The sequence below is a fragment of the Hydractinia symbiolongicarpus genome, chromosome 14 (genome assembly GCF_029227915.1).
Source record: "Hydractinia symbiolongicarpus strain clone_291-10 chromosome 14, HSymV2.1, whole genome shotgun sequence".
Lineage (NCBI taxonomy): Eukaryota > Metazoa > Cnidaria > Hydrozoa > Anthoathecata > Hydractiniidae > Hydractinia > Hydractinia symbiolongicarpus.
In genome coordinates, this window is record NC_079888.1 from 17,996,400 (window position 1) to 18,024,343 (window position 27,944).

At 33.9% G+C, this 27,944-nt stretch overlaps 3 protein-coding genes across 4 annotated transcripts; 1 reads left to right on the forward strand and 2 right to left on the reverse strand.

Moving 5' to 3' along the window:
• On the reverse strand, positions 1-2,306 carry LOC130625245 (adenosine receptor A3-like). The gene is made up of 4 exons (XM_057440300.1): positions 2,208-2,306; positions 1,248-1,658; positions 1,153-1,196; positions 1-712 (listed from the first exon to the last, which is right to left on the reverse strand). Exons 1-4 carry the CDS (start codon positions 2,304-2,306, stop codon positions 1-3), a joined length of 1,266 nt encoding a protein of 421 aa, XP_057296283.1.
• Positions 2,307-4,945: 2,639 nt separating this feature from the next.
• On the reverse strand, positions 4,946-15,869 carry LOC130625357 (G2 and S phase-expressed protein 1-like). 2 transcript variants are annotated; one of them, XM_057440438.1, is made up of 9 exons: positions 15,786-15,869; positions 12,941-13,004; positions 11,595-12,117; positions 10,854-10,961; positions 9,299-9,482; positions 8,883-8,912; positions 7,616-7,834; positions 6,436-6,738; positions 4,946-5,752 (listed from the first exon to the last, which is right to left on the reverse strand). In XM_057440438.1, the coding sequence occupies exons 1-9, from the start codon at positions 15,790-15,792 to the stop codon at positions 5,583-5,585; spliced, it is 1,608 nt and encodes a 535-aa protein (XP_057296421.1). In that variant the 5' UTR covers positions 15,793-15,869; the 3' UTR covers positions 4,946-5,582. The 2 variants fall into 2 exon arrangements, with proteins under 2 accessions (XP_057296421.1, XP_057296420.1); XM_057440437.1 differs by having other exon boundaries at positions 4,946-5,758; positions 15,786-15,868.
• Positions 15,870-17,598: 1,729 nt separating this feature from the next.
• LOC130625358 (uncharacterized) lies at positions 17,599-27,899 on the forward strand. Its single transcript, XM_057440439.1, has 5 exons — positions 17,599-17,923; positions 24,412-24,877; positions 25,222-25,537; positions 26,493-26,737; positions 26,913-27,899. Exons 1-5 carry the CDS (start codon positions 17,793-17,795, stop codon positions 27,225-27,227), a joined length of 1,473 nt encoding a protein of 490 aa, XP_057296422.1. The 5' UTR covers positions 17,599-17,792; the 3' UTR covers positions 27,228-27,899.
• The last annotated feature ends 45 nt before the right edge of the window (positions 27,900-27,944 follow it).

Below are 27,944 nucleotides of genomic sequence, written 5' to 3' on the forward strand. Positions count from 1 at the left end.
TTAAAATTTGCATATCGTTCGCACATTACTTTGCATAGAATGGTGATGAGCACTGATGTTTTGTAACACGACCGGTTCATTTAACTTCGTTAAAAAACATTGCTCACAGCAGATATGATGTAGTGCTATATTTCTAAGCTGTCTGTTAAGAAAAACATAAATCAAAGGATCAATAATAATACCACAAATTAGTAATAAATGCACAAATATTACCATTATCTCCAGATTGGTTGTAAACGGCAGCCATGTTATGATAACTTTAGGTAAAGCAGCAAAAACTATGAACGTAAAAACTATTAGCAGTGGTACGATAAATTGTTTCGAAGTTGCAAATGAAGTTTTTATTCTTCTATTTCCTCGAAACTCACTCCTTCTTCTTCTTCTAAAATAGCAACCAATTGCTGCATAAATTGTTATGGTAATCAAAACATAGATACCATTTAGAATTGCAAAGATTAATGAATATGCTGAAGGGAAAATGTTGCCAGACACAAGTATAGGTACTCCTGGAAGAGCACTCACAATCCAAGTTGCAACTGTAACTTTCACCAATCGAGTTTTTGTAACAATATAATTATACTTTAAATGTAAATATATGCACAGGAATCGATCTACTGTAATTATACACATAGCCAGAAACAGCAAAGTTGATGCTTGTACATACAGGTAACTCGAAATCCAAATGATATCTTCAATATATTTGCGAAGTAAGCTATGTGGTAACAAAAAGGTAATGTATACAGAAGAGATATGCAACGCGAGTTCCATTTCTACCAAACTTAAGTTTAACAATAATACTTTCTGGTTTTTATTTTGTTTTTTATTTTTGCACAAACAAAATATAGCTAAAATATGCACACATAACGCCAACAAAGCCAGAGAAAGGACGATTATGCTGAACATTCTGATCAAGCAATGTAAACGCAGGTTGGGAACAAGTTATTTTGTTGTGATGTTCAATTTGGTTTGTTCACAGTTACTGTTGGTAAAATGAAACAGAATTTTTTCATTGCAATCAAAATGACCAACAATGATTATATTTATTAAACAATATATTTTGGAAATTTATTCCATCTTCAGGTCTAAAATATATAAAACATATTCAGTGAAAACTGTTAAAAACATTAAAATAATAAAGTTTTTTTATCATACATATCATACATAGCATCATACACTGTACACAAATCAGAAAAAAGCTGATGGTAATTAAATCGTAATTACCCACGTCATAATTAAAATTTAATCACCAGCGGCCTGAATCTATATTCATCCTTTGTATTCAAAGATGGTTTCAATTGATTGATGAAAAGAGCCTCTAAAGTCATTAAATGATACGTTGATTTTGAGTTTGAGCACAAGATCGTTACGTCATCAATCGACAATTCACGTTCGCATTCTTTCCAATGATCCGCAACCGGGCCATTACGTCGATGATCTTTGAAACGACATATCAAATGACGGCTTGTTTGACCGACATAGCAAGACGAACATCTTGGACATGAAAATTTATATACTACGCCACTTTTCAAAGATTTTTCGACTGTTGGCTTTAGTGATGGTAGACAGCTTTTCAGTTTATTCAGCGTGAATATAATTCTGCACGGAGCTTTGATGTTGTTAAGCGTTCGTTTAAAATTATCCGAAACTTTACCACGATACTGAATAAATAACAATTTTTCTTCTGTTTCCTCTTCTTCTTTTTCTTTTTCTTTTCCGTCCTGATCAGTTTGTGGAATCGGCTTTTCAATGATTTTTCTCAATGTGTCTGAAATAATGGGGTCGTAGAATTCAGCGGGATATTGGTTGTTATCTAGAATTCCTTTAGCCTTTTTCAGACTTTCATGAAATGTTTCCCAACTGCTACAAGCTCTATAGACTCTATGTACAAGTCCAGACACAACCGATCTCTTGTATTGTTTTGGTGCAAGGGCGTGGAAATTTAGTGTTAAACTAGTGTCAGTTGGTTTTGTATACCACTTTGAGACAAGGTTTCCGTGTGTTCTTTTTATAGACATGTCTAGAAATGCAATTTCTCCATTGTTTTCACGCTCGATAGTAAACTTTAGTGATTGGTGAATATTATTAATCTCATTCAACTTTTATATTCTGGAAAATACGAAAAACCTCCAGTAGATCGAGAAACTTTTCATAAATTAACCTTACTATGTAGTAGCAATGTAGTTATGTCGACTCATGATGGATATTACCAACAAGTCGATGGATTGGCAATGGGGAGCCCACCAGCTCCAATGCTTGCTAATGGTTGGCTCAGTAAATTTGACGATATTATCAAGGGAGATGCACATTTATTCGCGAGATATATGGACGATATTATCAGAAATATCAACAAATATAAGATCCAGGAAAAGTTGAATGAGATTTCTCAATGTGTCTGAAATAATGGGGTCGTAGAATTCAGCGGGATATTGGTTGTTATCTAGAATTCCTTTAGCCTTTTTCAGACTTTCATGAAATGTTTCCCAACTGCTACAAGCTCTATAGACTCTATGTACAAGTCCAGACACAACCGATCTCTTGTATTGTTTTGGTGCAAGGGCGTGGAAATTTAGTGTTAAACTAGTGTCAGTTGGTTTTGTATACCACTTTGAGACACGGTTTCCGTGTGTTCTTTTTATAGACATGTCTAGAAATGCAATTTCCCCATTGTTTTCACGCTCGATAGTAAACTTTAGTGATGGGTGAATATTATTAATCTCATTCAACTTTTCCTGGATCTTATATTTGTTGATATTTCTGATAATATCGTCCATATATCTCGCGAATAAATGTGCATCTCCCTTGATAATATCGTCAAATTTACTGAGCCAACCATTAGCAAGCATTGGAGCTGGTGGGCTCCCCATTGCCAATCCATCGACTTTTTGGTAATATCCATCATGAGTCGACATAACTACCTTGCTACTACATAGTAAGGTTAATTTATGAAAAGTTTCTCGATCTACTGGAGGTTTTTCGTATTTTCCAGAATATAAAAGTTGAATGAGATTAATAATATTCACCAATCACTAAAGTTTACTATCGAGCGTGAAAACAATGGAGAAATTGCATTTCTAGACATGTCTATAAAAAGAACACACGGAAACCTTGTCTCAAAGTGGTATACAAAACCAACTGACACTAGTTTAACACTAAATTTCCACGCCCTTGCACCAAAACAATACAAGAGATCGGTTGTGTCTGGACTTGTACATAGAGTCTATAGAGCTTGTAGCAGTTGGGAAACATTTCATGAAAGTCTGAAAAAGGCTAAAGGAATTCTAGATAACAACCAATATCCCGCTGAATTCTACGACCCCATTATTTCAGACACATTGAGAAAAATCATTGAAAAGCCGATTCCACAAACTGATCAGGACGGAAAAGAAAAAGAAAAAGAAGAAGAGGAAACAGAAGAAAAATTGTTATTTATTCAGTATCGTGGTAAAGTTTCGGATAATTTTAAACGAACGCTTAACAACATCAAAGCTCCGTGCAGAATTATATTCACGCTGAATAAACTGAAAAGCTGTCTACCATCACTAAAGCCAACAGTCGAAATATCTTTGAAAAGTGGCGTAGTATATAAATTTTCATGTCCAAGATGTTCGTCTTGCTATGTCGGTCAAACAAGCCGTCATTTGATATGTCGTTTCAAAGAAAATCGACGTAATGGCCCGGTTGCGGATCATTGGAAAGAATGCGAACGTGAATTGTCGATTGATGACGTAACGATCTTGTGCTCAAACTCAAAATCAACGTATCATTTAATGACTTTAGAGGCTCTTTTCATCAATCAATTGAAACCATCTTTGAATACAAAGGATGAATATAGATTCAGGCCGCTGGTGATTAAATTTTGAATATGACGTGGGTAATTACGATTTAATTACCATCAGCTTTTTTCTGATTTGTGTACAGTGTATGATGCTATGTATGATACGTATGATAAAAAAACTTTATTATTTTAATGTTTTTAACAGTTTTTACTGAATATGTTTTTTATATTTTAGACCTGAAGATGGAATAAATTTCCGAAATATATTGTTTAATAAATATAATCATTGTTGGTCATTTTGATTGCAATATTACATGGAACCACAATGTTTCTGACTTATTCATTATTGAGAATTTTTTCAATAGGTAATTTTATTTATTCAACTGAATATATATGATAATCAATTAGTTATCAGTTAAAGCTTTTTAAATTTTGTCACACGAAATAAAGTAACTGTAACTTGTAAGTCTTTTAAATATTTAAAGAATCAGAGTACAGTGCTGGAAGTAGAAAAAATATTTCAATTTTCTTTAAGCCCTAGTTACACTATTCAAAGTGCAGCGTTTAAGCAGCGTTAAGGTCGTTTTCTATTAACATGAAAAGTATTGTTTGTAATGGCGACTGTTATACAATATTTGCTTAAAATGTTTTATCTTAATGGAATCTAGCCTTTATATTGTGCTCAAGAGTTGAGTTCACTGCTGACAAAAAAAGTTAAAGTAGGTTCCACAATGTCAGTACTTTTGATGGTCTTGTATTTTGCCTGATTGCCAGACTACACTTTTTTTTGAAAAGCCACACTTTTTTTGTTGTTAGGCCTCAGATTGCAAGAGCTACGTGTAAATCGCATTTTTGAACCGCAAAATTAAAAAATTCAGTCAAATTTCTTTCCTCCTCACCAAATTCTGAAATAAAATGCTCAAATCAAAAGCTTGGTACTGGAGAACTTCTTTTGCATGGTTTGTTTAATCCGATGGAGATGCGATAGTCATTACTTTGCCGTATCTTTTCCTAACAGTTCCTCTCTATAAAAGTTATTTGCCTTTAAAATCTATTGTCTTAATTAAATGGCTTTATTTAGTACTGTGCCTGAAGTGGGACGAGTGTTTCTAGTCCCAGGGAAAGAAATGCAAGTTTTTTTATCTAGAATTATTTGCCTGGGTGTATGAGTAAATTGCTAAAAAAAAAAAAAACTAAAACTTCACAGATATTAATTTTCAGACATCTTTGAAACTTATTTTATCGTTAGCGTCACACAACAAGCAAATGTGTTAAAGGATTTCTTTGAAACACAAAATACAGACTGATCTTCGTTGAAAAACAGACACGCCTATTGTCCTAGCGCTTACACTAGTATAAAAATGAACAAAATGTGTCATTCAAAAACTAATATTTTTTTATAGTATCATAGTTTTAAGATTCAAGTACAACAAATTTTTGTCGTTTCCATCTGGTAAAATAATAAAACAAAAGTAGCACGGCGTTCAGACACGAAAAGATTTCTTTGTCAAGTGCACCCCAAACGCTGTTAGTAGCTAAAACATTATATATTTAACGTTTACCGAAACAAACTAAATTCCCTGGACCCCTTCCCTCTCCCCAACCACAATGCAGTGGCAATCCACCCTGTAATAAAAAAATCACATATATACAAATTGTTGAACAGAGTAAAATAATTTTTTTCTACCAACAAATATTTTATTGTTAGTGTCAGCATCACGCATCCATTATAACGACAATTTTTCCATCAAGGAGTTACATCTGCTGCGCTAAATATTTATTTATTTACTTATTTGTTATTGTTGATTTAAAATTCGATCAAATTTGTTTCTTTCGTTCGTTCTGGTTGTAAGACGTCACCAATATCGATCAGTGGTGGCGGGGTATGTCCAGTTTCAAATGGATCCAGTGAATTTTCCTTGCTTTTGACAGGTGAGAGATGTAACAATGGACTTTCGTTCAGTAGCAACACCAGAGCTGTTTCTAAATCCATAAAAAATAAAACTTTCTTCGCGGAGACAACCTTATGTTAGAAAGGGATAACACAAAGTACTGCCACCCGAATAATCCGTTTTCTCCGATTACTTATCAAAAACTGTCACAGTAACCCTTTTAAAATAAAACTTGTCAAGTTGTTAAAGTTGAGAAGTAAAATATTTCGACAAAATATCGCCACCTGAATAATCCGATTTCCCAAAATATTTATTCCGATATATGAAACGGATATTTTCAAAACATTAAACACCTTTTATTTATTCTCTGTATACAAGGGCGGGTGAAAGGGTGAAACATAACAAAGTTGTAAAACAAGTAACATTTAACTTTCTGTGAAGAATACGTTATTTTTGGACGAAAAAAAACACTAAAAACGGACGTAAAGATGTCATCGGCTTAGAGGCGGTGACTTATTAAGTTCTTGAATCGACAAAAATCACGTGGTATTTACCATCACTAGCATTTTCGCTCTAGACCACATCGAACAGGTAATAATCGCAAAGTTAATGCTCGCAAAAAAACATTTGACAAATTTTTATTGAATGTTCGATTTTTCAGACTGGCAGAACTATCTTCTGGGTTTTTCCCTTTAAAGTATTTTCTTTGTAAAAAAAGATATGATGTGGAAAATATTGAAAAGTAAAAAGTAAAAAAGAGAGTATTGCCTTCTTTCTTGGGTGATTGTTGACAGTGTTCTCCCTCGCTGAGTCTATCAGCATTTTCTTTAGTCACACCAGTAGCAGCTTTCGAATTAGGTAGCACATCGTCTAACTTTTGAGCAGGATTGGTGGCATCAGAAGAGCTTTGTGCAACGTTTTTTGACTCGCAAAGTTTCTTGTAGCGATCAATTATGCTACTGTGAGATGGAAGAGACTGGGTCGAGCTCGTGATGTTCGTCTCAGAGGATGCTTGAGTCTTGTTGAATGTGGTATCTTCGACCAACACCGAGGTTGCAGGTTCGCAGGTTCCTAACAACAAAATTCTTTATTTTATCCAGCTTGAAATTATGCTTATTTTATATTAGTCATTAGTCTGTGAAATATTCCACGACACAACACCCTTCATACATATTCCTCGCATCTCTATTTCGTGCATTTATGCCCGACTGTTAACTTGAAGAAATGAAATTCGCTTAGACGGGGTTTGTTACTACGATTATAGATGCAATTATAATGGCGTTGTTGATTACAACACCACCGGTTTCGACAAACAGATAACGATTATTAAAAATAGATATTGTGGCAAACCTTTTAACCATTTCAAACTATTTCGATGTACACGTTTATAAGAATGGTACTTTTAGGACCAGCAACCTGAACTATGGTTTATATACCCGTGAAAGGCTTTTTTCTATAAATTTACGCATTTCACCTTTTCTCAATATTTCGCAAGGTAACCGTTTAAAGTCCCTATAATCCATACTTCTTATAATCAAGAAATCATTCCAATAACCATATTTATTTGAGAAAATTTTCATCAAAAGGGTGTTTATTAGAACACCTTATGATAAAGGAAAAACCATCCCTAAATTTACCGATTGATAGCCTTATGGTAGAGTGTTCGCTTCCAGTGCGGGAAGTCTTGGGTTCAAACCCCGGCCGAGTCATGCCAGAGACTATAAAAGTGTGAATCTATTCTTTTTGCTTAGCGCTCAGCATGCAAATAGGATTGATATCTTGGTTGGTTGTCTAGTTGAGCGATTGTTGTGCTTGCACGACTTTCGTAGGTTAAATGGGAGCTTTAAATATGCTAGGACCCTATTCGCAGGACCCTCGTTGATAGCAGTATCGATTGGAACTGAAGAGGCTATCCTGGGTAAATAATAATAACAACTAATCACTTTACCTTGTGCTTTGGGTAAAATTTGTCTTCCAGTAATCGACTTTCTAGATGATGGTGTTCGTTGTACAGGCGTGACTAGGCTTGCGTTACTACTGACTTTCTTTGAACCTTCTGTTTTCTTTATGCTGCTGGATACGTTTTGAGTTGAAGGAGTGGAAAACTTTTTAGAGTCAATCTGGCGTTTTGTTGACGAAATGTTAACTGCTTTTCCAGCAGGCGTGTCTAACAACAAAAAATTTCAGTGAAATGAAACTAACTGACGTTAAGTTCAACTGTATATTGATACAAACATCTCACTGGAATATAATTCCGTATTTTTAAAAATATCAGTTCCTTTACTTCATAAAACGTTTGCTTATATCTAGTTTAGACGCAAACCTGTTGCGCGAACAATTAGTCGCGCGAAAAGTGGATTACGCGAAAAGTGGATTATGCGAAAAGTGGATTACGCGAAAAGTAGATTGCGCTGAATTAACTTAAAGTATACTTTTTCAACAGAGAGTTAATTAAAAAATAAAGAACATGATTCTTAACCCTATTCATCCTAGGGGGAGGAGAATATTTTGCCCCAACTGCCAGTGTTTTGCTGTGACTTTTGATTAAGTTAACTCTAAATGATTTGAATTTTTCTCATTTTTCCTAAAATTTAATACGAAAGCATTTTACGGAAAATAATTTTTTAAGTAGGATAAATTTTTGATCCTAGGATTAAATTCTTGTAGTAGGATAAAATCATTTATTAATTTTCAATTTTCATCAAATGTATATGTTGGATTAAAATCACTTAGGCATTACAAATATTCATTATGCTCAAAAAAAAAATTCGTTAATTAATATAATTAAAGAAATCAACTGATTAATCAACAGAAAATAGTTTAATTTTTGACCCCCCAGCGTTAAAATTGATGATGTCAGCAGAAAAATAAAAACGTCATCGATATTTTATTACGTCAGATTATAAGTAAAATGAAAGAACTATAAGCTATTCTATGAAATAACTTTTGGTGCCTATGAAGGTTAAGTTTCATTTCAATTATAATCCACCAGAAAAATCTTGGCAACATTTGTTGTGCAACATTTCTTGTGTGGCATTGGTGTAAATGTTTTTCCAAAAGATTTGAAACAGTGGCTGTTACACAAAAGTGTTCATCAATTTTTATGAAAACCGACCTCAGCACAAACGGAAACCGACCTCACTTTTTTTAAACAAAATACTATATGATGAAAAAAATAAACCTTTCCTTGAACAGTGATACAGCGAGAAATATACCTCTTGCTTTCGATGTCTTTATTGGTGTTCCTACAACGTGAACAAAAATAAACAGCAAAGTAGATAGGTATATCTAGCTATGGAAAAGTACGATTAAATAGGATAAAGCTTCAATTCTTCACCAGTTCACAATCGCAACCTCAGTCATAATGTGTGCAAGCAGTTGAAAAACAAAACAAAAAATTAAAACAACAACAACAACAACGACAATATGAAAACAACAACAACAACAGCAACATGAAAACAACAACAACAACAACAACAGCAACAGCATGAAAACAACAACAACAACAACATAAACACAAGAAAACGAGAATGTTTTGTTTTTAGGCCCTTTTGATTTTATCATGTGTTGTATTTCCATTTATTAAAATACCACACACACCACGCACATAAAAATTATCAGTTATCATCACCTTGCAACGGTTGAGTGTTTTTCCTTGGTGGTCTTAGTTGAGAAAGAGATGATACTTTTACCGGCTTTAATTTAGATTCCACATTTGACGATGAATTGGCTTTAACACGACTTGGTGGAATCGCAGACGGCAGTAGAAACGGCATAGCAGCTGATTTTGATTTTTGTTCTGATGTGTCATTACTCTACATATCAAAATGCAGAAATTTGGAAAATTATTTCTTGACAGTGTTAGAACAAGTGTTGAAAAATACGTCTCAAATATTTCCGCGCTTTCTTCGAAAATTCGCGAAATTAAATATCACAAAACTTTAAGGTTTTTTTCCGCAAATTTCGATCATTCGCGAAAATAAAATCCTGCGAAGTCTATCAAAAACCAAGTCCGCTAAAAATACAAAATTTTTGCGGTTTTTTTAAATCGGGAAATTTTCTTACCGCGAACATTTCTGACAATAAGGTAAAATATAAAAAAGTGAACATATAATTTAAGGATGGGAGGTGTGTATTAAAATTAAGCATTGTTGTGGATAAAAAAAATTACCATCAGCATACGGATACTGAGAACATAATAATCTACTCCTACGAGGATATGGGGTTAAATACTGAATTTATGTTCCCACATTACGTTCTTGCGTTTTTATTATAATATTAAAACAAAGTAATTCCGTTACGCCCACAATTTTTAGACAGAAATATTTATTTTTAGAAACCCACTTTTATGTTCTCACTAGTAATTTTGATTTGATTTAAAGGACAAAGGTTCCTCTAAAAAATTATTGGTATAGCATAGTTGTTGTATAGGATAGTTGTTAAAGGATATTTTATTTTTTGAGAAATCTCGATCGGTTGCTAGAGTTTGATAATTACGCAGGTTACCATGGAAATTAATAAAGAGGGATTTTTTGTTCTACGATGACATTTGAGATTCGCGCATATTATTATAAGACATTTAGTTTATGTTTTGAACACATTTACATATGCATTTTTCAAGATCGATCATGTGGCATGCATTCTTGGCGATATTTGCAAAATTTATCAATATTGGTCTAAATGTCTACTTTCTTTCTCAATTAACATTAGAACGGTTAACTATAAAACTTTTCTAGCTGACTTTTTTCGCTCTAGAATTAAGAATATGCAAGTGCCACGTCCAATTTCATAATCCCTATCTGGTTATCCAAATTTTCTTCCCTAAAGTTTTTTATTTGAGTTTCGTACGTTGTGAAAAAGACTCTACGGCCTGTGCTACAAACTTCCATTTACACCCTTGTGCTATGATACTTTTGTGTAGTTAACGCCCATTCATTCCCTAGGAGTTTTTGTTTTTTCTTGTATTATTTATTTATTCTGATCTAAAACATTAGTATCTTTTTATCAGAACAAATTAAAAAGACATATTAATAATTTGTAATTTTGTCTAATTGGTGTCTCAATAAATATGGCTAAATTGACAGAATGTCGTTCATAGCACCAAAATAATACCTAATTTGAATATATTTAAGAAAAAGACAAAAAAACACAACACAACACATCCACAAATGACAAATACTGAATACCTGTTTCACAGGTAATCCTGATCTTCTTCTGACAGCTTTACTATTTCCAGTTTCTTTCTTAACAACCTCTTTTGATAGACCATAAAGACTAACTTGATCAACCAGTGGCTACATAGTAAAACGAGATGCGTTTTTATTAATGTTTAAGCGTCTGGTGAATATATATTATGATAACAACAGACATTGTAGAGTTACCTTATGGGCTGGCATTTAAATGCTGGATGACGAAATCTTGTTTTGAAACAAAAACATAAATTTGATTTTTTGTGCATTACTTTTTTACACAATCAACCAGGTGGAAAGGATCCTATATTCCTTAAAAGTACTATATATATCAGAATCTTCAAAATTGATGAAGGGAGTAGAAATTTGGTGGATTTTTGTCAAAACCACCAAAATTTCTTTCTTAGAAGAACACAGAGCCGCAGGACATTAAGTATACATTACTTGGTTAAACTTCCACAAGCAATTTCTCTAACTTTTGGTTATTTTTGTTTAAACTTTGCATTTTTTTCATATTCCTTCACATAGGAAACGTCTCCTTGTAAAAAGCTAAATTTTAGTCTTGTGATTAAAACCACAGATCATCAACATCTTTAATTTCAAAACGCAGTTTATCTAGTAAAACTTGAATTATCAATCTTCCAAAATTTATCCCAATTTTAAGGACTGGCAAAAAGGATTCTTTAAGTAAAGTAGCAAACACATTTAAACAAATTTTATGAAAAAGGCATACTATACCTCAGAATTTTCTGATTGGATTTTCCCTCGTGATTTAAACACAGGTAACTTGGTAGCAGACAGAGGCTGGGAGGAGGTTCTGTTTTTCATTGAAAACCGAGGCTGCAATATTTTTGACGACTTTAGTTTGGCTGAAGTTTCAGCAAGTGTTACATTTTTGTTCACTGCTTTGCTATTTTTCTCGTGAATATTTTCTTTCTCTGCCATATTTTCCGTTGAACTTAAATTTTTTCCAACTATACCAGAGGATGGTTCTTTCTCACCTCCACGTTTCATTGGATGCACAACAGCAATAGGGCTTGCACGTGTGCTATTTGGTGTTCCATGCTTAATCATTAAACTTAATAAGGCTGACTCACGAAGAAGCAATGCTTGTTGCTCAGGGTTGAGATCTTCTATAACTAGTTCTTCTTTTTCTTTTACCACGGTTGCAACACATTTCTCTGCGAAGCTTTGAGGACCAAAAAACACTTCTTCATCATCATCCTCATTATCATCAGTATCAACAACAAGACATGCGTCTCTGAAAGAAACAAAAAATCTTCAAGTTATGTGCATGTCACATAGCTCTAGTTAAATTTCCATGTGGAAGTATATTCTTTACAGCTACTAACATTAAAATTAGAGAAATAGTGAAGTAATGAAAGTCAAAAGTAAGCTGCAAAAGAATATTTTAATGAGAATAAACAAACGTGTACTGTATGCCAGTGATTGAATGAAGACAAGAAGATGAATTACTAGTCAAAATGAAACTAAAGATTCTTAGCTAGAACTATTTACATTTATTTACACAGCAAAAGTATGTGCAAAATAATTTTTTTAGGAATTAAACAAAAAAGAAGTGAATAATTTTTTCTCTCTCAATTTATACCATGTTGCAAGGGCTTTTATGTAAGAAACATAAAATAAAGACTGTTGATATTAAAGTTTAAAATTTTTTAAAAAAAGACTGTTGAGGTTAATATTATCTATTACTTATATGTATATAAATGCAAGAAAAAAATACTGTAAAATGTTTTTTTTTAAAAAAGAAAAAATCCAAATTTTGCGAAGAAATAATTTTTATGAAGTTCGCGAATACCAAATTATATACTATATAATTTTTTTAACAAAATCTAATTTTTGTAAAAGTGAAAAAAAATTGCAAAATCTGTTTTAAAATTTATTTCCGCAAACTTATTCCCCTTGCCAAGTACTTACTCTGCTGCTGCTGGAGATGCACTGGCGTCGAAATAAATTTTTTTGCAAAAACTTATTTCCTTTTTGAGTACTTACTCTGCTGCTGGAGATGCACTAATGTTGAAATCAAATTTTCACAAAAACTTATTCTCTTGTTGAGTACTTACTCTGCTGCTGGAGATGCACTGACGTTGAAATCAAATTTTTCATCAGACAGCCAATCCTCAGCCGCTATAAAGACAAGAATTTAAAATTTAATATAGATGTAAAAAAGAATAAATAAAAATTAGCCTACATAACTCACCACTCCTAATTGTGAAATTTGGTTTTATTTTTCCAAGACTTGTGTTATTTTAAAATTATTGTTACACAATTAAGTAAGCAGAAAAGGCCAAAACGGTGAAATTACAAAATACTGTTTTTAGAAATGGCTGTTTTATTGTTGACCATCAGCAAAATTGGGAAACTTAAATTAGATTGCACTTAAACAACTAACATTTTTTGCTTTGGCTGTTAGTTTGAACGAGATGAGAGATTCAGACACTAAAGAGTGAAGCACTTCATTGGTTCAGTTACATAGTTCAATAGCACATCTAAATAATTCTGTGAGTATTAGGGTCGGTTAGGAAATATACTGACATCATATGCGTAAACACACAAAATGCTTGCAAGCGCAGTTTTTTTTCAAAAGTGTCTACATGAAATTATTAGTCTCATTAAAATAGGTGACCAGTCTTACAACTTCGATTGATTGGGTCATCCTTAAGAAATTGCTGGGTTACCTTGACCCTACTTACACAAGCAATATGACACAAGTGCTGATGACAAAGTCTACTGCACTCTACAGTCCTTGTCTTTTGAGGTGCGCGATCGCGCCCCCGCACCTCCGCACGCTCCTGCAGCAATGAAGCATCGTCTTCCATCACACACCAAAAACACTTTTGTCACTTCAATAATGCGCACCTGAAATGTCTTTTGGATAAAGTAATTATTTACTATACTAATAATCAAAGAAAAAAATGACTTAAAGTTTGGAATTTGAAAGAAAAACATGTGTGTTATGTTTCGAGATGAATTCATTACGTTAGGGTATCATTAGGTTGTATATCACAGAATTCGCTGGAGGCATGGTTCGAAAATGCTTGTCACTGACACAGTTTAACATGAAGCAAAACTGTACAGGAGACTCAATTGTTAGAGTCTTCGCAGAACACACAAAACCGAGGGCAGGGCTGACTTATTGCCTGCTGTGTCGTATGGGAGACAGAACTTCTAAACATAATTGATTTATCTTTTTCCTTTTAAAAAGATTTTTTAAACTTTATTAAACATGTTTTTTCTTTGGTATTACATCAGGAGAACATTCGTTCGAAAGCTGTATTAAGGTCAGGACTTGCCAGCCTGCGTAGTGCTCGCGTAAATGCTCGTTACCCAAGCATTCTATTGCTCTCTTAAATATTAACATTTTGAGATAAGTGTAAACGTTTTTCTCAAGAATTGATTGGTCTTTTAAGTGAATTCCTGCACGAACACTCAACCTGAAACTGAAAAGATATTTGGTGTGATTATTTTCCACCCATTGTGCAAAAGTTCATTCGCCATTTTGTAAAATACGTGCGATACGGACATTAAGGTTAATCTTTGTTGCGCATTCATTTTGCAGTAGAAAAGCGGGGGACGTTTTAAATCGTGAACCCCAAACACGATGATCGAGCGTATACTGGTATAGCGACTCTCTCAATCTTAACTTCCTTTTCCACATGTCCGAAATAGTACGCATGACTATACTGTCGTTTTCATAAATTTATTGTTTATTTTTCAGCTAATAGAAAAAAATATGCTTCTTTTCAAATTAAAAAAAATCTTTATCTGCATGGTTTAAATAAAACTTCCAAATTCGGAAAGTTCAGGTACACGTCAGGTATTTAAAATTTATACAGAAAAAAAATTATACCGCACGTGGGTTTCGTTTTTAAAATTGTTTGAATAACAGTTGCAGCATAAAGAAAATAATCCATTAAATTTAGACCTGCTATGGTTTCCAATTGTTTCGTCAAATGAAGAAATTATCTACAATTAAATCCATGATAAATTGTCTGTTCCGCCTGTAAGTGCAGTTTTGCAGACATCATCCGTGCTCCGTCGGCGTTCACCTCCACATTAGTTAAGAACCGCATGGCTGGATTTCTTGTGTAAGACCTGGTTACCAACGACGAAGGGGCCAGGCAAAAGAGATTTATGTCTACGTAGTTTTTTAACTAAGTCAGGAGTCAGTGAATTAGCTAGGATGGTCAGGTTGTCTATGAATAGGCTTGCTTGTGGATTTCAAGGACCAGGACTATTCAATAATTCTGAGATCTAAAAGTGTCCGACCAAGACGGAAATCTATCAGACGTTTTAACCGACGAAAGTTCTAAACGAGCCACGGACATGTCTGACCAAACTGGAAATGTGGCAGGCATTTTAATCACACGCCTGAAACGATTTAGGTGTGTGCCAAGGTGCACGCCTCTCCTGAAAAAGATGCCCTGAGAGACTAAATGTAAAGATTTTTTAGCGAAAAATATGGCAAGCAAAATTGCTCGCGTGAACACTCTGACACGAGCAATTAATTGCTCGGGAGGTTATTTGCTCATGGCAAGGCCTGAAAGTACAGGACACCTAACCTCTCCCATGTTCTGGTTATATTTAACTTGCATGGGTGCGCACTCTTCTCGCAGTATTCTCTGTGACGATGAAGGTCGTACTGACTTGTGGCATGGTTCCAAATGGTTCCGTCTTTCGTTCGAGTCTCAGTGTAATTCACCAACCGAGCATAAGAGTGTCAGCATGAAGGAAAGGGGCTGACTTTAATGTTCTCTATACCTTACCTTCTTCATAATAACGCTGACCGTTTTTGCCGATGCAACTACGGCAATCAGGGCGAGTGAAGTATCACCCGGCTGCTAAAATTCATATGACCATGACTGCTCTAAATCATTCAAGTAAGGTTAAGTAAAAAGTAATACTTACTGGACATTATCTTTTTGAAACAGAATGACCAACAATTATTATATTTCTTTTCTTAGTTACCACTAATATAAGCAGAATTCAAAGTTATAGGTTATAATATCACAACACGTATAACACATAGTGTAAAATATCAAAAAATCCATTCACATAGTTTTTTTATTAACAAGACGTAATCTCCCAGAGAAAGGTGCATGTGATAATTTTGTCATGTAAAAAAATGGAAGTGTTTGACTAAAAAGAAAATTTATTGGACTTTTTGTCTGACGAAAAATAAAAATGAGCTACGGACATGCCAAACCAAACTTTGTCTGACTGGTCCCCAAAAAAGAGGGCTGGAATGGTTGTAATTTCTTTTATTTATTCATTTTGTAATAATTTTATAATCAAAATTTAATGGTATTAATAAAGCCAACAAAAATTGGGCTGCCATTACCCTGGGTAACTTGTTAAGGTTTGACGATGATTACTTCTCATTGATAGTGGCTGGGGTTCACTACTCATGGAGCTTGCTGTGCGAACGTCCCCCATCCCAAAATAGATAAGGCAGTGCACATTTTTCTTCAGTGATGTACAGTACCGGTTAAATGTAACTTTACATGTACGCAAGTTTAACGACGTCGTGTAACAATTTCATGTCTACATAAAGAACCTTCACGTAACTTTTGTTTATACATGAACTTAATTGCTTTCTATTGTTATCATCATGCGCGAGTCATAAAAATAAGATTTGATGATTTTTTTGTTCTTACATGTAACATGCATGCTATTGTTTAAAAGTGTTAACGATCACGAAAGCTATTAAAAGATTTATATATATTTAAAAATGAATACAATGTTTTTTTAATGTAAAATCATGTTTGTGCGAAGAATGTAAAATCAAATTGATCATATAAAAACTTTTTATAATAGGTTTGTAACTTGCGCATTGCTACCTGTTTTTTAAATTTTAATTTGAACACTGTTTCGGTACTCACGTGCCTCGATTTTTGTGAATGCAGCTGAAAATAGTAGTTTCGAACACTTGTTTGGTCGATCAAATTAAACTTACTTGACGAAGATTGAAACAAATAAAGTAATTTGCCATTTTCGTGAATCCCAACTTTTATTAATTTTTGTTGTTTTGCGTTTCGTTGCATCGGCGTAGATCGTTTAAAAACCATGAGAACAGGATCGTAGAAAGCGAAAAGATGTGGCGCCGTAGATTAGGTAGCGCTGTAGATTAGTGGTTATAGCTCTCCGTACTCTGTGCGGGAGACCGGGGTTGGATTCCCTCTTGTCTGGAATTCAACATGGGCGAGTGAATGTTACCATAGCCCCGGGTTAACCCAAGCCATGTGAGGGAAATTTGGGAGATGGCACACTGTGTGGGCCGTTGGATGTTGCCAGGAGTTGTCTAGCAGAGTGCTGGCCCTAATTGGGTCTGTGTAGCTCAAAATGAGCTGTAACACAAACGCCAGAGCTAAAGAGCTTACGACTAAAATGTAAACAAATAATGTCACGCTGAAACTCACCTATTAGATAAATGTATCACTAGCTTTTTGTAGACATAACATATAGCTACATTTTTGTTTATTTTGTTTTAGAATAAAAGTAGCTAGCTAGCTATTATATATACAGAAACTTAATTTTACTGTAATTTGAGTCAAGAAAATAAATCGCAACTTTATTTCTACCTGGCGCTGGTCTCTCATAAAAATAAAATCAAAAAATCTAATTATAAACATCATAATAAAGAGATTTGCAAAAAACTAAGCCAGCGTTATTTGGCTTTACTTCGTGTTAAAATAGGTTCAAAATCTGGCCGCCATTCTGTCGGACTTCAAATTACACAATTCCATTGGTCCGCTACGAAAATATAGAGAAATGTCCACTCTGCTAACTGACACAACGTAAACAACAGAAAGTCATAAAGTACACTCCAACTAACGTGCGGTGCAGCAGAAACGAAACGAAGACGGGCAAACTTTCCTTTTTTTTTTTTAACTAAATCAAAGATATTTTTGTAATATGACTGAAGAAAACAGAAAATTCCTATACAAGCAGGTTGAATGTTCCCCACTTTCTATACGCTCAAAGTCAAGGTCCTTATTTTCCGACATCCGTCGTGAGAAAAGAGAAAAAACTGTGTCAACAAAAAGGTTTGTTTTTTGTTTTAACATTATAAATAAGGTAGCTATTACAATTCACTATTTTGTGGTGATTGATAATTTGCTATGTCGTAATTTTAACTAATTTTAAAAAATAGAGCCTAACTATTGTTTCCAGGAGGGGGGCACAAGGGTGTATTTGCTTAGCGTGTAGTAGAGAGGGATACAATTTCATCATGTCTGCGACACGAAGAGGGTGTTGATAAGCTGCAAACGCCCGCATATATAAGGGTGAATCCATAAGCATGAAATCCATCATTCCGTAACAATAATCCGTCAATGTTTCATTCACAAAATTTCGAAAAAATGCCAATCACAGCCTGACACCAAAACATAATAATCAGGGCAAAAAAATCCTCTTAATTAAGCTGTATAGCTTAATTTGGAGATCTCCTAAATAAGCTGTATCATACAACTTAATTAGGTGACATACATCTAAATTAGGAGGTAGAAAAAGTTTTTTCCCGATTTCTCGAAAAATGTAAATTTTAGCAGAATCACCGCTAATCACCTTCATCGTCAGTTTGACCACTATATTATAAAAGAAGAACGATATTTCCAGCATCCCGGGTTCAAAAGATATGAACTATGAACAATGGTTCATTGTTAGCAATAGTCTATTTAGCTGTACTGCATCCTAGTTAGGATGTCACGTCAGGTGATACATCCTAATTAAGCGGATATTTTTAAAACTTCAAATTTAACAGATCTCCGGGGTGCTACGAAAAAAACTAATGTATTGGAGATGTTTATATGCATGTAAATATTGGATTTATTCAGTTAGATAGATGCTAAAACTCAGTTAAATGTGTGTTTTAGACGATCAAAATTTTGTACATCTTAACTAAGCTGTAAAACGCCTAATTAAACTGTATCATACATCCTAATTAAGCTGACATCTAAATTAAGCTGTACAGCTTAATTAAGAGGATTTCCCTGATTGTTTGATTACCTGATTAAATAATTCTGCCTTGAGCTCCTGCAATAGCCTACTTTCAAGGTACTGCAGCCCTGGCTTGCTTTACTACACTATAAATAAGGTTGTAGATAAGGCTATAAGTAATCTGTGTCCTATACCTTCTTTTCACATGTTTTGAAGTTTTAAAGAAAATGAGCATACTCCCCATTGAAAAACAAGAATTATAATTTGAAATTTATAATGGATCTGTCAAAAATAGAACAAAATCTGATCAGGCAAGTCCAATTTAATTAGTTGTTCTACAGGCCCAACCAACCCTAATTTTCACGGAAACAAAAAATAATATCAAGCAAAACAGTTTTAAAAAAATAAAAAGGAAAAAAAATAAATTCTCATCCCATCTCATGAAAATATATTGAGCATAGAAAATAATCAATGATGTTATTTTTTGTTGGTTGAATCAATAATGTTACTTTACCTGGGACTGTTGTTAAGGCCACTGGAAGTTGATTCTTTGTTCATGATAATTTGTTGCGATAAAACTAATATGCGCAATGCACTAATTTTGTAATCACAAAAATAGTTACGTGGTTAAACAGAAGTTTTTAAATTTTTATGTGATTTGTAACAAAAATTAGCTACTTTAAAATAGTTATAATACAAGCGAAAAACAGGACAGATTATTGTTGTAACACCCTCCTTCGTCATGATTAATATACATGTTTAAAATTACACTAGCTAAACTGTAATACAGTCGATACCATTTTGGAAAAACAATTAAAACAAGATAGAATACACTTGTCGTAACACCCTCCTCTGTTATGAATTTTAAAAAAAATAATTTTACTGCTGCGAAAGACTTAAATATTCTCAACTAAACAACCATAGCCCGAAAAAGAATGTGCACTTAAATTTAGATTTTCCGATAAAACTGCGCAAAAAACATTAAAAGAACATAAAGTTGTTTGTTTTATTATTTTAAGTAGGAGAAAAATAACTTGCTGTATAAGTTTTAAAACAGTATAAGTATAACCTGCTATAAAAACAATACAAGTATATTCATACTTGTATTGTTTTTATAGCAGGTATGAATATACTTGTATTGTTGTACAATGTACAACTTTCAAAACAGCAGAAGAATAATTCTTGCTGTATAATTTTCAGAGCAACACAAGAAAAATTCTTGCTGCATAACTTTTAAAAACAAGTTTTTGAGCATGCAAGTATTTTTATCTTTTCCCCAGAACTAGTTACATATTTTTTAGTGAGACAAATTATTATTATTTTTTCTTCGCAGCTAAAAAATATAAATTGTATACGTTATGCGATAATACATAATAAAAACGGTTGTTGTGACACCCTCCTCCGTTGTTATTTTTATTATTATTTTTGTTGTTCCGACCATACATTCTCGATAAAATTATTTTTATTTTGCTGACCGACCGACCATAAGCTACTATCGACTTCGCCCGTGGAACAACTAATTAAATTGGAGCCGCCTTATGTAAATTTTTCAGTGTGGTCTGTAAGTTGATAGACAATGAGGTGAGACAATGAATGTCTAGCTGTATCTGGCTCAGTGTCCAAACAACCAAGCACAAACAATAATAGTGCAAGTTATGCTGGCAATCCAAATTAAGTAACCATTCATACAGTGCTTAAAACAAATATTTTCCCACTGCCGGTCATACTGACTGTCTGAGATCCAAAATGGCCGGGCAAATCGAATTTTTGGCACAGTAAAAAATATATGCGATTCCTTGCGAACCGGTTTTAATTGCTGTTTGATGCAAACAAATTGAGTTTCTTGTTTCTTGAAAAGGTTGAAAGAGAATTTAAGGGATTACCAATGCCCAAAGTAATTTCTTGGATTAACCCCTTAGTCTTTTACCTTCCTGATGAAGTACAAAGCCCATTGACCTACCTTCCCGTTGGTGTACTTTCTTAAGTGAATATACAATTCCTTCTCAGTCGTAAATGCTACTGTCTCCATGCAAGTTTATTTATTTATTTATTTGTTATATATGTTTGTGTGTATGTACCCTTTTATAGTCTATTTTTATGTTGTTAATTGTGTTAGTACAAGTGTGTCCCTTGAGTGTCCATGTGGGCATTAGTTTCTATGTAGTGATGTCACAGTGTATTGTTCTATTGTGTTACTTTATAGTTGTTTGTTTAATTGTCCATTAGGGTCTGGGTCTTCTGTTTTATATGTTTTTTTAAGGTGTGTATAGTTGTTTAGTTGTTGCACTGTGTGTGCATGTGAGTTACTTGTAGCAATATGTGTTTAGCAAACTAGTAAGTTTTACATAGGTGAATATATATCATCAGTATTTCATTCTCAACAGAGAATGTTTCACCCCGATTAGACCTCTGATCATGACGGGCGAGTATAATGCGTGTAAGTCATATTGAAGACGAACTACTTTGTTCATCATTAACATACTGCCTGGCAATGAGCAGGATTCGATCCGCGGTCCCCAGAACTGGGAGCCGCGGACGAACCCACTACACTACGAACCTACTACACTTCATCTATATACACACACCATCCTGATAAACTATCTGAGTTCATCGCTAACATATGCACGTAGTTCTTCTTCGATATAGTAAGTTTTTTTTTATATTTGTATGTCATTTAACTTATGTTTCTTTCTTGTACTTATTTTTTGTTCTCATATTTATTTATCTAGTGTGTTTTATCCTTTTAAGTGAACTTTTGTATTTTGTTTAGCTTTGTTGTTGTAACAATTGGAAAGATGAGTTTTATTGTTACGACACTTAATTCTATAATTATCCCCAGTCTTTTTCAGGAGAGATGTGCGATTGCCTTGGCACACGCCTTAATCGTTTCAGGCGTGTGAATAATTGCACACCTGAAAAATAAATATCAAGTTTTCAAAATCAACCTATAAAATCCGTTTTGTAGCGTGCGATGGCAGCCCTCGAAATAATTTTTGGAGACTCATCAAACAAAATATCCGCCACATTTCCAGTCTGACAAAACGTCAGATAGATTTCCATCATGGTCAGACACTTTTAGATCTGAGAATTATTGAATAGTTCTGGTCCTTTTAATCCACGAGCAAACTTATTCATAGCCAACCTGACCATCCTAGCTAATTCACCGACTCCTGGCTTAGTTAAAAGAACTACATAGGCATAAATCTCTTTTGCCTTGCCCCTTCGTCGTTGGTAACCAGGTCTTACACAAGAAATCCTGCCATGTGGTTCTTAACTAATGCAGAGGTGAACGCCAACAGAGCACGGATGAAGCAAGTTCGCAAAACTGTACCTACAGGCAGAACAGACATTTTATCATGGATTTAATTGTAGATAATTTCTTCATTTGACAAAACAATTTGAAACCATAGCAGGTCCGAATTTAATGGATTTTTTTCTTTATGCCACAAGTGTTATTCAAACAATTTAAAAACGAAACCCATCTGCGTTATAATTTTTATTAAGGATTTGAAACGTCCCCCACCTTTCTACCGCAAAATTAATGCGCAACAAAGATTAACCTTGGAGCACTTATCGCACACGTAACATCCTTTGCACATGCGTTTTACAGTGCACGCGTTACTTGATTTACATGTGCGAATCATCACACACCTACTTAAATATTCCTGAAAAGCCTGTATCCCCTACCTATAATAGTTGTGTCTATGCAAAAAGGTTATATGGCTACGTTGGGTTGACCAAATAAAAAAATAAATAATGTCGTTTTTCCATACCTACATTTTATTATACATGCGTATACTAATAAAAATATCAGGCTTCCAAATACGGAAACTGATTCTCAACATGAACACTGTTGTCATATCTGAACCTTATTTCAAACTGTTAAAGTATTGCAGAATTGTGTGACTTATAGATAACTTGCCAATGTTTACAAAAGGTAAAAAGTTTTTAGTTTTTTTGCACATCCGTAGGTAGAAAATATAAACAAAGAAATCCATCCAAAAAAAATATATGCTTAAGTAGTGAAATTTTTTAAGAAAAATTAAAAGAACATTAGTTAAAATTTAATTTCAGTTTCTCTTGGATCTTACGCTACCTAAAAAATCTTTAGTCTTTATTAACAGCAGATTTCCACTTGTGAGTCCTGCTTTTTTACCTACACAAAAGTGTGTGCATGCCCATTGTTCCCAAAATGAAATCAACACAACTACGTCACTCAGAAAGTGGTCTATCAGGGCTAAGAGAAATTACATCACAGTTTCTTAAGGTAGACAAATTTAGAAACACATTAGGAAACTTTTATTATTCATGGATAGTGCTGCTGTGGCTTACTCTAACACTTTGTGCAGAAGACCACGGTTTGATTTTCCATTGTTGGCAATTTAATATAGGCAAGTGAATGCGACCATAGCCCAGGGTTGTGAGGGAAATTGGTGGACATGAACGCTGTGTGGGCCGATGAATGTTGCAGGTAGTTGTCTAGCAGAGTGCATATAAAAATTTGGATTTGGTCGTCATTCACAAAAACTTAAAGAGTCCTACAAAGCTAGCAACAAAGTATTCTGGAAGAAATCATTACATACTGAGATAAAAAATGCCATTAGCAGTTAAGACCTTGGTCATTGAGTATACACACGACAATAAAAGTGACTATTTTTATAGACACACAGTTAAAAAAAAACATTACCACTGCTTAATCATTAGTTTTTATGGTACACTCCTGCAAGAAATTTAAACCTGGATCTTTTATAAAAATCTTAACATTACAGTACACGAGTTTCTCCAGTTTTTTTATAAAAATTTTGAGTACTGAAAAGCCCCAACTCTAGAGCTCCATTGCGGTAGTGAAGATTTATGAGTAGTTGTTAAGTTAACATGAGCTTTATGAGAAATCTTTACGTAATGCTCGGCAAATGTTTAAGATTTATCATGGGTAAAAAAAATAAACTTTAATTTAGTGGATGTACGAGAAGAAACAATGATATGTTACTAAGCTTTAGTCATTTAACAGAGGGCCTCAGCTTGTTTCTTGTCATTCTACAGCAAATACAAATGACTCACTCGAAAAAAACTTCCTCGAGCCACAAAAACGTTTTATCATACAAATCATCATACTTCTTAAGAAATGGTTTATATTTATGTAATCATTCCACATTGCTTCTGACAATATAATAATTGAGAAACTTATCCATTAAAAGACCAAATTTGGCAGTTTCTCAGCAGCTCATCTCAGCTTAGTAATGTCATCAAATTATTTTTTTACCTGGAATAAGTTTGTTATAAGATGTTTTACAGTTTGGTAAAGTGTCATCACCTAAGTATGAGTGGATCATGACATATGTGCCACCAGCCACGCCCCTCTCTCGCCCCTCTCTCGCCCCTCCCAGGGTTATATTGGCTGAAAACGTCCAGGTATAATTACTAGAGATTCAATTACTAAATTGTTAGAGAAACCTAAGTTCCATTGTGCATACTTAATACTGATAACTAATAGTAAAACTGTTCTTAATTATGCAAAAAATATAATCACTTACTGGCTACTTTATCTCACTAAAAAATCATATATTGAATGAAGAATTTAATTTTGTACAAATAGGTTTCGTAATGAGAAAAAAGATGCAACTGACTCAACAGAAAAGCGAGAGTACACCGTCGAGATGGTTAAAAGTATATCAAAGAGTATTCAGAAGAAATCTAGTAACACTGAAGATCAACTAAAATATCTACGAAATGCATTTTCATATACGAAGGACTTTGTTGATGCCTTTCTGAGTGTAGATAATTCATTATATAGTCTTGTCGGCTACCTGACTGGCCCTGACTCGACCTTACAACTTGAAGCTGCTTGGTGTGTCACAAACATGTCAGCGAATGATCATGAGCATATGCCAATGATAGTAAAAGCAACTGCACCTTACTTGGTCACCTATTTACAAAGTGGTAGTGTGTTGTTGCAAGATCAGAGCGGATGGGCGTTAGGAAATATGGCGGCAGATGGTGAGGAAATAAGGAAGGTGTTGAAAGCACAAGGGGTGATATCACCATTGATATCATTGGTTAAGGTAAATGTTCTCTGTGACGTGATATTTTCTAAACAAATTGTGTGATTTACGAAGGCACCTGCTTATACGGTGCAAATTACATCAGTGAGATAATACGAAATGCAAATGTAAATCCTCGGCACATCACAATTAAGGATGAACACACCTTCATTTGGAAAGTGTTAACTAACGCTCCTATTAATTACTTTAAGCTAAAGATACTTGAAGCATTTCATACTAGATCTTTGAAACCAGTTCTGAATGAACAGATTGAGGCTGTTTACAAAGTAAAAACGTTGAGAAAGTATTTTTTTTTTGAAAAAATAGAAACGTTAGGAAAGTATTTTTTTTGTTTCTTTGTTCAGAGTGACACTGATGGAGTGATACAATCATCTTTATTCGCGTTGTGCAACATGGCTAAAAGTTTGCCCATCATAGAAACCGATCTTCTAAATTCGGATTTATTAGATACAGTGCAGAAAAAAATTTCTGATGAAAATACAGATCTCAATATTATATGTGAGTTGGCATGGCTGTTGAGTTATATGTCGGCCGAAGATTCTTTCTGTAAAGTGATTGTAAAGACAGGGATCTTGCGCCATGTTGTGCACTGGTTGTGTAAGGTTCGACCTCACCAACAAGAATATCTGTTCGCTGTTACACCACTGTTGAGGTGTCTTGGTATGTAACGTTTTAGTTTTATTTTGATATCATGTTTATCTCGTCTAAACAGATTGTTTGTGATTTAAAACTATTTAAACTTGAATTTCAGCTGTTTTAATTGAGTTAATAAATTCTTTCAGCAATAAGTTTGAAAGCCATAGGGAAAATTAGTGTTTTAGAAATTTTGAATTTTGAAAAGGTTGTCAACAATCTTAAGAAAAACGTGGAAAAAATATGTTTTGCTGTCGAAAATTATGTTCTAGAAATTGAATCTTATCTAAAAAAAAATTATTTAGGCCTCGATTGATTTACCTCAGTAGTTTGATGGTACATCGTGCCTGTCTATCTAATGTCTATCTTCTTCTTTAATAGTAAAACTTTCAGATAATAGTCCCAACAATACTCCAGTTAGACAGGGATGAAAAACAGGGATGAAAAAACTTCAACAGAAGAATAGTGTTGCTTATTGAAAATTTGTACGGCGTCAATAACAACATTGATTTTTTAAATTGGAAATGATTTGGACAAAAATTGGCCTAGCGAACCAAACAAGATGCAGCCAAATTTTTCCAAAAATAAAAAAGTTACCTTTTTCAGGATTCCAACGCCTCCTTCAAATCTAAAAACAAAATCTTACAAAATCCTTAAATTTTCTGATTTTTTTTAAAAGCTCTTAAAAATCTCCTAAATGCTTCAAGAACATCCATTTGGCAAACTCGATTTTTGTAATGGATTTTCTTTTGTGGAAGTCAAAAATATTCATGTTTTGCATCAGCTAATATGAAAATTTAGTTTGTTGTCTACTTTAAATTACTTTAAATGACATTCCTGATTCTTGTAATTCCAAGTGATATTTTTTACTAATTGAAATTCTCCTAAAAACTTCTAATGACATCTTAAAAAGCTCACTAATTCTTTTTTTTTCCACTTCACCGCTGAAGATCATAACTGATTGTGATTGCATTGTTTTTAGGTAATCTAATCGGTTTGGATCCAAACATTCTAATTGATATCATATTACCTTACGAGAATGGCATGTTGCTTCCAACCCTCAACACGTTCTTAGTTTCCAACAAGCGGCATTTAATCAAAGAGTCGTTGTGGGTTTTGTCGAATATTTTCTCGTGCAAGCTGGAGAAGAAGCACGTGGAAGAACTGCAATTGGCCCTGCCAAATGTGTCCAGACATCTCGTGTCAGCGTATGAGATTAAAAAAGAGGTTTGTCGTTGTTGTTGTTGTTGTTGTCGTTGTCGTTGCTATTAATGTCATTGTTCTTTGCCGTTGCAGTTGTTGTCGTCATCGATGACGGGCAAGATGGGTAGAAAACTACTATAGCTTTTAGTTTTTGTTATGTATTGTGTGTTCTAACCAATCTTGTCTTTTTGCGTTATAGGCGGCGATTTGTATGTGTCATATCGCGTATCGCGACGACGATCTAGCAGGAGCTGTAATCGAGCGGACAATCTTTGAGAATCTGATAGACTTTTTAAAAATTCCCGACAATGAGATGAAGTGCTTAGCTTTACAGTTTTTCGAAATCACACTGTCCAATCCAAATGCTGTTCCTTTGTTTTTGCAGTGTAATGGACCCTCCTACTTAGAGGCTTTAGAGTATAACGAAAATGAGGAGATTCGAAACAAAGCTGTTTATTTGCAGAGGACTTATTATGAGAAGGAAGACGAAGAAGAAGAACAAGTACAGGAGTAACAATAGAATGACAAGTAGACTACAATAAATTGAATGCGCGCGGTTGTTCTGTAGAATATCATTTCTTGTTCTGCAAAGTAAGATTTGCGAGGATTAAAAGAGGAAATTGTTGGCTAACCTATGATGAAGCTAGAAATAGTTAAAAAATAAGTATTTTTTTCAGGCGATTTTGCTCGTGTGTTTTATTTATTTAAAACATCTGGATACACATGAATTTCTCGATGTCGTAATTTGATTTTTGTTTGTTTTTTTAGTACCATAAATTCTATTGCGGGTCGAAATTCTGTAATTAAAGGAAAACTGTCAACACATATTATTCGTTATGAAACTTCATGTTATAATTTATTAAAACGACATATGAGAATCGCATGAAATTTTAAGCTTCAAGTCACGTTTATTCGTAACATTTTCGTATCATCATTGTACTTTACTTTTAGTTTTCTTTTCAACTACAGTTTTGGCCCTGTTCACACAGCCTTAAAACCACTAAGGTTAGTCATCCAAATAAAATAAGTACTGGCCTATAATACGAGCGATCATTTTTTTTAACGTTGTTAGATATTGACGTTGTTTCTTTTGTTTTTATCCTGTGATTAAAAAAATGAAAACAGTATGATAACTAGATTGTAAATTTTTTTTCAATTTTTCATTTAATAAATGAAGTTGCCAGAAGTTTTTTAGCTTTAGGTTCGCTTACAATAAAAGCTAGTCTGTTGT

What these genes read in the sequence shown, in the direction of transcription:
- LOC130625245 (XM_057440300.1), bottom strand. Translation starts at nt 2,306, where the DNA reads ATGTGCATCTCCCTTGATAATATCGTCAAATTTACTGAGCCAACCATT. An exon ending in GCCAATCCATCGACTTGTTG is followed by an intron (nt 1,659 to 2,207) that starts GTAATATCCATC and finishes TTATTTATTCAG; the next exon opens with TATCGTGGTAAAGTTTCGGA. An exon ending in TATGATGCTATGTATGATAT is followed by an intron (nt 713 to 1,152) that starts GTATGATAAAAA and finishes GTTACCACATAG; the next exon opens with CTTACTTCGCAAATATATTG.
- LOC130625357 (XM_057440437.1), bottom strand. An exon ending in AGTGCATCTCCAGCAGCAGA is followed by an intron (nt 12,118 to 12,940) that starts GTAAGTACTCAA and finishes TGTTTCTTTCAG; the next exon opens with AGACGCATGTCTTGTTGTTG. An exon ending in AAACACTCAACCGTTGCAAG is followed by an intron (nt 8,913 to 9,298) that starts GTGATGATAACT and finishes TTCACGTTGTAG; the next exon opens with GAACACCAATAAAGACATCG.
- LOC130625358 (XM_057440439.1), top strand. Translation starts at nt 17,793, where the DNA reads ATGACTGAAGAAAACAGAAAATTCCTATACAAGCAGGTTGAATGTTCC. An exon ending in CATTGATATCATTGGTTAAG is followed by an intron (nt 24,878 to 25,221) that starts GTAAATGTTCTC and finishes TTCTTTGTTCAG; the next exon opens with AGTGACACTGATGGAGTGAT. An exon ending in CGTATGAGATTAAAAAAGAG is followed by an intron (nt 26,738 to 26,912) that starts GTTTGTCGTTGT and finishes TTTGCGTTATAG; the next exon opens with GCGGCGATTTGTATGTGTCA.